The sequence below is a fragment of the Cherax quadricarinatus genome, chromosome 64 (assembly GCF_038502225.1).
Source record: "Cherax quadricarinatus isolate ZL_2023a chromosome 64, ASM3850222v1, whole genome shotgun sequence".
NCBI classification, from domain to species: domain Eukaryota; kingdom Metazoa; phylum Arthropoda; class Malacostraca; order Decapoda; family Parastacidae; genus Cherax; species Cherax quadricarinatus.
The window spans coordinates 20220978-20234363 of record NC_091355.1 but is presented as its reverse complement, the minus strand read 5'-3'; the positions used below and the strand labels follow the sequence as shown (position 1 = coordinate 20234363).

Sequence of the window (13386 nt, the reverse complement as noted above, 5' to 3'; positions counted from 1 at the left end):
ACACGTCTGTCATGTTCACTCGCAAAAAATCACTAAGTATGGGGTTTATGTACTAGTTATCAGTACAGTAGGGCCCCACTTATACGGCAGGTTAGGTTCCAGGCTACCGCCGTAAAGCGGAAATCGCCGTAAAGTGGAACACCGTTTTTTTCCTCTCATAAATGCATACAAATATACTAGATAACAAGTTTACACTAACATATATTAAGTTAGCAATAGAACTAGGCATCAAAAAAACAATAAAAATGTACAATACTCACATAGTGCACTCATTACTTGCTTTAAAATATTTATAGGGTGAGACAAGTAGTATTTATTGTAAGAAATCAAATGTGGTATGGTAGTCAAGTCAGGCTACCATACCAGACCATTCCACCCACACATACTATTCTATGACATTTAAGCATCCCAGAGTGATAAAATGCATATACAGTTCACTCATTACTTACCTTAAAATATTTGTAGTCTTAATTTAGGGTCAGGAGTGAGTAAGCGAGATAAACCAAATAAATGAGAGAGAGAGAGAATGAGTACATGAGGGAGGACAGGTGCAGAGTTATGTAAACAAACCAGGTGAATGTAAGTTTTGTAAGCAAACAAAGTGTACATGTCTGGTTTGTGTACAAGTTACATTGTGTACAAGTTGTCTCTACATTGATACAGTAAAATAAATAAAGAAGAACACTCCTATTCTCATGTAACACTATTTTTAGAAGAAATGACACTGAGTGAAGACAATGGAAACAAGTCACTCTGACTTTTTTGGGTTATCCTAGGTTCTCCACACATATGCTGTTATGTATGATAACCTATGTAACTGTATTTGTGTATACCTGAATAAACTTACATATGAAAGAAATAATTTTCTACAGTTACCCCCAGTAACACATTTTCTCTTATGTTAGATTAGAGAAAAATGTTATTCTTGCCGTCACTTTACAAGTTATCTAGCTACCACATCTCATATTTATGTTTATTTATTCTGTTGTGGGGTGTATTTATCATCTTTATATGTTATGTATCATGTTTATTATATAATTTTGAAAAAAATATCATGGATGGATTAATGAAAATGTGTATATTAATGTAATATACGACATTTAACCTGTAAACAGTCCAAACATATATATACGTTCTCTCCCGTAGTGCCCCAGATTTTTTGAGGAAAAAAAAATTGTTTTTTAATAGGAAAAAAGAGCATATGGTACCCATGCATCCCCAATTAATTTAATATGGCACACAGTGAGTGCGCACACCCATTCTCTGATGTCTAGGGGACTCAGGCTTATCGTGGCAATGTTGAATGTATGACAAATAAATAAAACGTATATATACGTTTGGGGCACTAGCGGTTAAAACGTATACAGTGGACCCCCGGTTTACGATCAGCTCCCAATGCGACCAATTATGTAAGTGCGTTTGTATGTGTATGTTTGGGGGTCTGAAATGGACTAATCCAATTCACAATATTCCTTATAGGAACAAATTTGGTCAGTACTGGCACCTGAACATACTTCTGGAATGAAATAATATCATAAACCGGGGGTCCACTGTACATACGTTTGGACCGTTTACGAGTTAATGAGACTTGGTGATTATTATTATTTCTTATTCTACTGTGGGTTGTATTTGTCATATTTATATGTTATGCATCGTGTTTATTATATTATTTTGAAAAAAATATCATAGATGGATTAATGAAAATGTGTATATTAACGTAGTATACGACACATAAATGAGACTTGGTGATTATTATTATTACTAATATGGTATCTCGAGACATAAGACACTCTTACTGATTTTAATGTGTACCTGCACACCAGCACAGTATGCAAATTTATTTAGGTACAGGTATACATAAGTATAATTATCAGAGTATATATAAAATATGAAATAACTTTTAAAAGCACTTGAAATTTTGGAGTTTCAGACATAATGGAGAGAGTGCGTACGGATCTCACGGAGAATGTAAACAAACTGGGTTGGGTGTGGTGACCATATTAGAAAGTCAGGTGGGGGGAGCCGTATAGCGAGTTTTGGTCATAATTTGAAATGACCGTATTAGCGGAACACCGTAAAGCGAAACGCCGTAAAGCGGGGCCCTACTGTATATAATATATGCCCCTTACCAAGATATGGTTCCATCATTGTTCGAACCACATCACCAGAGATACCCAATAACTTCCTGGTATCTCTCAATGTATTACTGCCAGTGTACACAATGATATCCAAAGCGAGACCACTTTTGCAATCACACAGTACAAATAACTTTATACCAAAGCATTTCCTTTTGCTTGGTATGTACTGCTTAACTGAGAGTCTTCCTTTGAATAAAATCAAAGACTCATCAATAACAAACTTCCTGAAGGGATAAAAATACTTGCAACACTTTTGTTTCAGGTACATAAACACATTTCTGATCTTGTATGACCTGTCGCTTCTGTCAGGCCTTGTTTTGTCTGAAAAGTGTAACATACGTAACAATATCAAAAAACGATTCACACCTATAATGTCACTAAAACCTGGGGTTGAAATCAGGGTTTCTGTTGACCAGTATGTGGTGACAGTGTGCTTATACACATCTGGCATAAGCATTATTGTGGCAAAAAAACAGGTACATCTCTGCCACAGTTGTGTCCTTCCACTGGTGTAGCCGTGATCTTGGTGAAAGAATTGTATTTGCCATGGTGTACTCATAGTAGGTGTTGGTTTCCCTGACAATAATGTCCATCAGGGGTTCATCAAAGAATAATTGAAAGCATTCTAGTTCAGTGGCATTGTTCCCAGGTGTACACGATGGCTGTATTCCACTTTGTGTTTCATCAAAGTCATGGGGATTGGGAATAAAAGCGTCACCTTGCTGCCAATCCCAGATGCGGTCTGCTGGTGGGTTCTGGACATTGAAATGAGGCTATGGTTGTGCAGGTTGTGGTTATTGTGGGAGTGTGGGGGTTGGGTGAGGCTGGTTGTAGTTGTGCAGAGTCAGCAGCGTCGGTAGAAGCGTGGCCCGCTGCTGGTGCCACGTGACTCATGTCACCATCACTATCACCACCACCACCACCTGCTGCCTCACTCACATCATTCATACCCATCGAAACAATATCGTCATCTTCACTATCAGTTCATGGTGTAGGGCCATGGGATGTGCTCCGAGATTTACTTCTTCCACTTGGAACACCATACGACACACTACCAGACCACATGCTACGTCGTATACACTGCTGCTTCACTGGAGAATATTCACCCTCACTGTCACAACTAGAACTGCTTTCAGTAGTTTTGAAATCACTATCACTTTCACTGCTCACGTCTGAGTCTTGTACACGGGCAGATAGTTTCCTCTTTCGTCCTGGTACAGGTGAATGTGAACGAGCTGGCCCAGCACCAGTGGTGGAAGGTCGTGGGTCATCTGGGTTTTCATCACTAATTACGTTATCCTGGGCACTGTTTTCAGTCACACCCGCTTGAAAACCATGGGATTTACTTTCACTGGCACTTCCATCACTGTTAGAGCTATCGCTTGGGAACAAAAGACCTCCAATCCGCCGAGGAGTGAGGTACTTCTTACCACGAGGCATGGTGAAAATGGACTACCAAGATGGCGTTCCCACAATGCACCACTGAGTCCCAGATTTTTTTCACAGGGTGCACACCCACCACTCAGACCCATTCTCTCTCATGTAGGCCTACCAGCTTTCTCCCGCTTGATTTGAAGCCACTAGAATTTACGCAAATAAATACGTCTGAAACAGTGGCGCATAAGACATATATATATACGACCAAAACAATCAAAGGATTAAAGAAAGGGAATAAGATATTGGCAGTTTGGAGGGACATTTAACCCTTAAACTGTTCAAACGTAGATCTATGTTCACATGCGTAGTGCTCCGAATGTTGATCTACATTTTTTTTACATAAGAAAGCATATAATATCGAACATAGATCTACGTTCGGAGTGGTATGCACGTGAAGATAGATCTACATTTAGACAGTTTAAGGGTTAAATGTCCCTCCAAACTGCCAATATCTTAATCCCCTTCTTTAAATTGCAGGCATTGTATTTCCCATTTCCGAGACTCTAGCCCGGCTAACCGGTTTCCCTGAATCCCTTCACGAAATATTACCCTGCTCACACTCCACCAGGCTCCAAAAAGCATTCGTCTCCATTCACTACTGTCTAGCATGCTCATGCACACTTGCTGGAAGTCGTATCTGAGCACCTCTGCAAAGACAGTGATTATGTATGAGTTATGGTGAAAGTTTTGAATGATGAAAGTTTTTTCTTTCTTTTTGGGTCACCCTGCCTTGGTGGGAAGTGGCCAACATGTTGAAAAAAAAAATGATCAAGAACTTCAATTCTTATTCTAATACTGGCTGTGTTGCATCAGCAGTAGACATTGATCATTTTTAGTTGGGTACCTAAATATTTTGGTGCGCAGGGCAATGAATATCCTGTCAGTAATCGGAATTATTAACGAAGAAGCATAATCACAGTTGCATGTCGGGCCATCCATCTTTGATGGAGAGACTTTTTGTTGTGAGAAAAGTTACTTTACTCTTGTGACTCCCTATTTGATATGAAAGATTCACTCATGGTCATGGACTGTGCATCTGTCAGAATTGTCAGACCGTGTTGACAGTCAGACATCTTTTGAATGTCGTTTTTATCAGAGTAGATAGGATTCATTTCCTGCACCTCAGGAATGTCCTGATGTCCTTGCTATGACTGTTAGAAAGCCTCACTATTAACCCTTAAACTGTCCAAACGTAGATCGATGTTCACGTGTGTAGCGCTCTGAACGTAGATCTAAGTTTTATTTTACATGCTTTCAACCTTGGCATGATAAGCCTGAGTTGCCTAGACATGAGAGAATGAGAGTGTGCGCAGTATGACAAAATTCAGGGTTGTCGGGAAAAATGTGCTCCTCATTTTAAATACGGGTGGGTATACCAACTGAACTTTGCAGAGGGGCCTCTTTAGCAGTGCCACAGTATGGTCTATGCAATAAAACACCCTACTTCCCTCTTCAGTTTCTCTAGGGATGGATATTTGCAGAGGGGTGGTGTCTTTAGCAGTGCAGCAACAGTGTGGTATAGCCAATACAACACCCTAGTTCCCATTTCCGCTGCGTATGTGAAAAAAAAAAAAATTCCCCAAAATATTCAGAGTGGTACACATATGAATGTTGATCTACGTTTGGACAGCTTAAGGGCTAATGTGCATGCTCATGATTTAACTGAAACTGACGTTTGGCACCCATCACTCCCACTGAAGCAGTTAAATACTTTAAAGGTACAGTACAGTATATGCTTAAATCATACATCTTTATTATAACACTCTTTTTAAAAAGTATTAATTACATTGCATTCTTTGTAGGTGATGCGATGTTACCTATCATGTCATCAGAAAAAACTAGCACACCAGCCCAGGATATGATAATAGCTCAGTCGTCACCTCCAGCACCTCCAGCCAAGCTGCCTCCAGCCTCTCAACACTCCCACACGGTTAGATCTTACATCTTTGTGAAAAAAATTCTAATAGCCTGTCATTTTTGTGTGCAGTGTTTCTTAATATGGTGCTCACTTAGTATGTATGATGCATGTTACCTTTCTTTGAATATACTGTTGTTTACTGTACTGTTTTTCTCCTTGCTATATTTTAGGACTAATTTTGATTTTTTTTTTTTGAGTCGATTGAAACTTGTGATTGCAGGCAGTGTACCTCTCACCTTAACCCTTTCAGGGTCTGAACCCCTGATCTGCTACAGTCCCAGCCTCCCTTCCACACTCCCAGCATGCCTGCTACACTCCCTGCCTTCCTCCTACACTCCCTGCTACACCCTGCCTCTCTACTACACTTCCTGCTTGCCTGCTTCACTCCCTCCTTGCTACATGTCCCGCCTTCCCGCTACACTCCCTGCCTGCCTGCTGCACTCCCTGCTTGCCTGCTACACTCCCTGCCTCCCTTCCACACTCCCTGCATGCCTGCTACACTCCCTGCCTCCCTGCTACACTCCCTGCTGCACTCTGCCTCTCTACTACACTTCCTGCCTATCTGCTTCACTCCCTCCATGCCACACTCCCTGTTTCCATGCTACACTTCCTGCCTGCCTGCTTCACTCCCTCCATGCCACACTCCCTGTTTCCCTGCTGCACTCCCTGCCTCCCTGCTACACTCCCTGCTGCACCCTGCCTCTCTACTACACTTCCTGCCTATCTGCTTCACTCCCTCCATGCCACACTCCCTGTTTCCCTGCTGCACTCCCTGCCTCCCTGCTACACTTCCTGCCTGCCTGCTTCACTCCCTCCATGCCACAGTTCCTGCCTCCCTGCTAAACTCCCTCCTGCCATGCTACACTTCCTACCTCCCCACTACACTCCCTGCCTCCCTTCCTCAGCGTATGTGTAAAGAACCTAGGATAACCCAAGAAAGTCAGACAGAGTGACTTATTTCCATTGGGGTCCTGCCTGCCTGCTATACTCCCTGCCTCCCTGCTAAACTCCCTTTCACAACTTTAGCTTCCTTGATGTTTGGATGAATGAGCAGAAGTGTCCTCACTCGCCCAGACACACAGCCAGACTGACTCACGAACGCACGAGTGGCTGGCAGGCAGGCGGGTGGACGCATCCAATATGGCCAATAAGCGAAATAACGGCCGATAACCGGAACAGCTGACAACCAAGGGTCCACTGTACATTATTTAGACAGGCATACTGGTCAGAGAGCCCGTCATAAGTCTGAGTCATCTGTAAACGAGTACGTCGCTAAGTGAGGAGAGGGTATGTTACGCTTTTTTCCCCCCCATTTTGAATTTTTTTTCACACAAGAAATAGAGTTACTGTTATGCAGACTACTACATTATTGTAATAATTACATAAATAATATCAGCGTACTTTGGTACCTTGACTTACGAGTGCCCCAACTTACCAGTTTTCCCGAGTTACGAGCAGTCGCTTGGTCAATTTTTTGCTTTGATTTGCAGGCCAAAATTTTAGTTACGAGTGAGCTCCAGATACACTGCCACTAATTGGAGGCATATCTGAAGTCAAATCCAACTCTGTACCCAGAGGAATGTTAGGTACAGTGGACCCTCAGGTAACGATTTTAATCCATTCCAGAGAGCTTGTCCTTAACCGATTTTAACGTTACCCGAATTAATTTTCCCCATAAGAAATAACGGAAATCTAATTAATTCATTACTCCTGTCAGGAGGCTCGACAGAATAGTATTTCAGTATGATGCTATTATCAACTCTACAGCTTATCTATCATAATTCATTTAATATGACATAATAAACAATATTAATAACATAGAAACATGATATATACTCTAGAATGAATGTTAGGTACAACACATATGCAACAGTTAGGTATCTTTATTTCAAAATGTTTTGCGCAGTATAAAAAAAATCCTGCAGCACTCAGTGCATAATGAGAAAAAAAAAACTGACAGTTTTTGGTTTAAAACAGCAACTTTGCACTGTATTTTCGTATGCTATTTATGGTTGTATTCCAGTTTTCCTGGTCTCATTTTATAAAATGGAAGACATATTACAGAAATTGAGAGGATTTTTATTGGTTTCATAATGATAAGTACCTTGAAATTGAGCTCAAAGTTGCAGAAATGTTCTACTTTTGCCAAAGTTCGAAAGTAAATAAATCAAGCCATGTGTCCAATGCACATCAGCTAGTGAGTAATATTCTTTCACAAGTGCGCTGATATTATTTATACCATTTCTACACCATTTCTATACTAATGCAGTAGTCTGCATAACAATAAATCTTCTATTTTTTGTGAGAATAAAAATTCAAAGTGGAAAGCAAAAGAAATATAACAGAGGCCTGGAGACATGACTGATGAACAGAGGAAATGTTATTTTAGTGCAAGGAATGTCTGTCTTGTTTATTCTGGACCCTATTTGGAAATTGGCATCTTTTGAAATTTGTGTGAAATTGGCAAAATTGTCAATTTTTGACTACTTTATTGGATAGTTGAAATTGGTAAATGGGTGGTTTCTTGTACTCATTCGATAGAAAAAATGGAGTTCTAGCGAAATAGTTATGATTTTTGTCGACTGGTACATTGGAATTGGCCGAAAATAGGGCTCAAAGTGGGCGAAATTGCCGATGTGTAAATATTGTCGAGACTGCTAACTTCACGAGAGCATAAATTCGCAAGTTTTCCATCAAATTTCATACTTTTGGTGTCATTATGATCAAGAAAAGATTCTCTATCATTTCGTAAGAAAAAATAATAATTTTTTTTTTTTAATTTCCGACCCTGTAAGGGTTAACTGAGTTTAACGTTAGCTGAGCCAATATTTTTACACAAAAACGCATCAGTATCCGATTTTATCGCTATCCGATGGCATCATTACCCGAGGGTCCACTGTGCTTTGTCCCATCTCACATGCTCTTCCAAGACATAAGTGGAAGGATAATACTCCCACAGTAATCCCAGATTGTAGTGAGGCACCTTGCCCCTTGTTTGGTTCTTGTATAAATCCGGGGAAGAGGTAACCTCCATTTCAACACTCAGAGTTTGTCCAGAAACATTAATTGAGGTGGGTGGAGAACTGATAGTGGTGGGTGGAGTAGTGATAATGGTAGGTGGAGTAGATATGGTGGTGGGTGGAGTAATGAGGGTGGGTGGAGTATACAATATTTATTTATAAACACATTTTTCTTATTTAAAAACAGATAAAAATAACTTGGGGCGGTTTTTTGGGGGCTGGAACAGATTAATGGCATTTCAATTAATTTCAGTGAACAAAATTGATTTGATATAAGAGCAGATTAAGTTAGGAGCTTGGTCACAGAACGAATTAAACTCATATGTCAAGGTATTTGGACATGCATTGGACCAACCAGTCTAACAAATCTTGGATGAGTGACTTAATTTGTGCATTCTGAAATATCGGCAAAAATCAAACATTTCCGCTACTTTCAATCCTAAAGCCATTCAAAATCATCACTAATTCTCTAACATATCTTCCATTTTATCAAATGAGACCAAGAAACCGACACTACAACCATAAAAACCCTTTGAAAATGCATCACAAAGTTGCTGTTTTAAACCAAAAGCACAGTCTCAGTTTTTTGTGACCAGAAACACTGGTCACAAAAATTATTGCAAACAAAATGTAATGAACACTGAGTCTAATCAAAAGTCACTGAATGTCACTAAGAAATCACTGTAGACTAAGAAAATGTCTCATCGCTCGGAAATGCCTTGATGCGTTGATGGTGGGGAGGCGAGGCAGGGTGGGGAGGGATGGTGGTTGTCGCTAGCGCTGCTCTCCACTTCCCCACACGTTGAATTTTTTAATATGTCTGCGCTCATATCAACAATACACACACACACACAGGAGACTTTTACGTTGGCGCTCAGGGATGAAGAAACACTCTTGTGTCTTGACCCCCTATGCAATCCCAAAAAATGATGGTATAACCCTGTATAAGGGTAGGAAATGGCAGTGGTTAGATATGGGTGAGTGGGGCAGCACACTGAGTCACTGCATGGGTGGTGTGAGCAACCTGTCCCAGGCAGTTGGCTGGCTGACTGAATGAGCGGCTTAACCCATGCACTCTGGCATACACCCACACTGGGCACAAAAATATTCTAAGCCCGGCTGCCTTAAAACACACAACACCACAGGGGTGGTATAAGCACTCAGGATGGCTCGGAACTGGGAGCACAAAGCGATGGTGAAGGCTGGAACTCATGTGGCTTGCTTGAGTACTGCTGGTAGTCAGCTGGGTTAGCTGGCTTGCTTAACTAAGCCCTTCTTCACCCAGATGAGGATGGTTTGAGAACATGTAACAATGACCACAGCAGGTTGGGAAGCTGGCTTAGCAGGCAAGGCTAGTACTGGAGCAGGCTGGGTGGCTTAGAGCTTTCTCCCCCCCCACAGACTAGCTTGCTGGCTTAATTTGCAAACCTGAGTCAACCCCTCGAAAGTAATGCAAATAGGCAGGGAAGGCACAAAGACTAACCAGGAAGCAAACAGGCTGGTGGATGTTGACGCAGGCATCGCGGCAGGCCTAGACGCAGTCATAAGATGGCACTGGCACAGTAGGAGTTCATCTCCAGATATCACCGTTATCATCAAAATTACGGGCCCTCCGCTGGCACCATTTGTATCATGGGGGTTCTAGGAGATAAAGGTGGTGTGGTAATACACTTGGGTATGGCTGGTAACACTTGTACATGTATTTGCAGAGTTGTGAGGGAAAGCCTAGCCTAGCCTTGTTCTTGCCTGTGGGTCTATCCGGGAGCAGAGAGAGGCAGGGTGACTGCCGCTCACATGTTGCACCTCATGAAGTCACATGCTAGCCCCCTAGGCCTAGCAAGGGATCTTATATATAAAATATATAGATGGTACTAACTAAGATATGCTACACAAACGTACATTAGCTCTGCTGACATGAAGAGACGGGGCCAGGAGCTATGACTCGACCCCTGCGAGTACAACTAGGTGAGTACGTACACACACACACACACACACACACACACACACACACGGTAATGCCTTTTTTTTACAGGGAGCAGTTGGGGTATATTTCCAGAATGGTCTGTAATGTACCACTGTGGATAAAATACAGTGGACCCCCGGTTAACGAACTTTTTTCATTCCAGTAGTATGTTCAGGTGCCATTACTGACCGAATTTTTTCCCATAAGGAATATTGTGAAGTAGATTAGTCCATTTCAGACCCCCAAACATACACGTACAAACGTACTTACATAAATACACTTACATAATTGGTCGCATTTGGAGGTGATCGTTAAGCGGGGGTTCACTGTACTTAGATATATCTTGAGCATTTCTGAGTGAGTTGTCTCAGAATACATTAATTTTATCGTACTCCAGTACATAATGACGCAGGGTGTGACAATAATCCATCTGGCAGAGTTTGCATTTCATTTGGTCTACATCTGGTGGTGGTGATTTAACCTGCCAAAGATACTTATAACCCAGCTGGAGCCGGGTGGTAGTGACATCCAAGAGTCGGCTTATTTTGTTAGATGCACCATAGACATGTGGCTCCTCCTGCACGATAGAATGATGATAGATGGACTGACTGTTGTTAAGCTCCCCGAGTCTTTAGTCAATAAAATTCAGTCGAAGTCCTTTTCGTATTATTGTTCTCAAACTGCTAACTGACAAGCCAAGATTGAAATCTACTCCCTCTTTGAAAGCATACAGCTTAGCCAGTTTATCAGTTCTATCATGCATCTGAAGACCAATGTGAGATGTAATCCACAGCATGTGCACTAACTCTACTGTCCACAGTCCTACCATGCCTGTATCTGGCTTCTGATGTAAGCATGCCAGAATTTATACTTAATGAGTTGAGAGCATTTATGGATGACAGATAATAATAATAATATAATAAAAGAAGCACTAAACCTACAAGAGGCATACTGGTATGGTCGTCGGCACCACAGACTGGGCATTCGGTCGTGGACCTGCAGTATTTCGCTGGATGACCGAAACGCCAGCAATTTCTACACTGTTGCTGTGTAGGGTTCACCTTTTGATCTTGTAAATGGTGTCCTGCAATATACCGAGGATGGAAGCTCATGGCAGTCATAAGTTAAGCAAGCTACATTGCAGGGGTAGCATCTCTGCCTGCGGGCAGGGAGGACATAAGTGTCTGCTTTGAGGATTGGTAGATCTTGGAGCTCAAGCTGTTCCAGAATGTCGTTACCACTTGTCTGGAAATTACGTTGGACAATGGTATGAGGTAGAATGACAGTACCACTACAAGAATGAAGAGAATGATGTTTTTCAGTAATTACAGGAATAGCATCTACAATTGTAAGGAGAGAAAGATCACGAGCTTGGTTAGCATTCTGTACCATGACGATGTGTGCACTGCTCTTGAGACCATGAAAGGATATATCTCAACCAACATGGCATAGGAGCATCTTGCTAATACTATGATTGGAAAGATAGTCAAGAGAAGTTGGTCTCAGAGTAAAAAACTTAGTCCATTGTGTATTTTGAAACATAGCGTGTAAGAGGAGTTTTGTGCCAGTCTTTTCTGGGCAGAGTGAGTCAGATGTATCAAAGGAGTCAGGCAGAACCCCAGTACCTGAAGCAGATGACGAAACAGCACCAGCAGGAGGTACAGGGGCATTAGGAATGTCGGTCAAATAACGAGGTAGGTGCGGTAGCAGAAAGGGGCCCGGGAGGAGCTAGTTCATGGCTTGGGGACTCCATGGTTAGTTCAGTTCTTTCTGTTAGTGTTTTAGAAAAAAAAAGAATAAAAGGGGGGGGGAATGTGGAGGGATAGCTCCTAGGAGGAATGAAAGGGCTGCAGATCCCCCTCCGCACCCAAGAGGACCCCAGCACCGCAAGTAGTGCAGATGCAGCATGAAACCTGTGCCATACCCTACCCTTCATGCCAGTAGACCAGCAGTCCGGGATAGCAACCTCACATCTACTGAACCACCTCGGTGGACAAAAGAGGGGGCGGCCAGATACTCACCACAAAGCATACCTCCGTCAGGCAATCATTCCCCGGGAATCTGAAAGGCAGCCTCCAGAGATACACCTGTCACCCGAAAGACACCCAAAGCTCCCCTCTCCTCCCCCCCCCCCCGAGACCAGAGAAGGATAGGGACAACCCCAGGTGATCCAGATTCCACGGCAAACTATACCACCGCCACGGCCCTCAACGGAATGGGATGGACCATGGTACCCTTCCCCTATCTTGGAACTAGAGTGCCTGTGGGAAGAATCCCAAAGGCTGAAAATAGGAAAGGGATAGGGGAGGGATGGAGAGGATGGTACAAGGAAGAGGGGATTGGGGGGGTAATTAGGTTTGGTCTGAGGAAGAAGACCAAAAGATCCTGTTCCTCAGACCAATAGCCTCTTTACCACAACAAGGAATTCCCTTGAAGAGGAAGAGGAGAGAGTGTTATCATAGAAAGAATTATTATGATACTGCCCGACTATGTTAACATGTACAGTATATAGTAGGTGTTATACTTTCCAGGTTCTGTATAGAATCTTTCACTCCTCATGTAAGTAGCATGTATCTTATGGTTTACTATGTCTTTTTTTTTCCAGCATGTATCAAACTCTCATGCAGTAAATATTTTGCAAGTGAAACTTGTTTTATGACAGTGAACTTAAATGCCACTTATTGCAGTTTTGTAGTTCTATTATTGTTCAAAGACTGAATGACCAAGATTTGTTCCAGTATTTTTTATTTAGCCTATGTAGTTTTAAGTAAATTCCCTAAACCCATTAACCAGATAAAATTAATGATCAGAATTAAATAATTTCACAGCTTTATGACAATTACATACATTTACCCACTAAACCATACTGAGTTATTCAAATGTGACCCAAAATTTTATTCGCTTTATAAT

General features: G+C 41.9%; 1 protein-coding gene across 11 annotated transcripts in view; it reads left to right on the top strand.

Annotated features, from left to right (window-relative positions):
- The window catches only part of Abp1 (Actin binding protein 1), a 216009-nt gene that overhangs the window by 155233 nt on the left and 47390 nt on the right, over positions 1–13386 (top strand). For all 11 annotated transcript variants that reach the window (XM_070098808.1, XM_053793014.2, XM_070098813.1 and 8 more), the window contains one exon: positions 5378–5505. In XM_070098808.1, coding sequence (XP_069954909.1) covers positions 5378–5505 — 128 coding nt within the window. The remainder of the gene's footprint in view (positions 1–5377; positions 5506–13386) is intronic.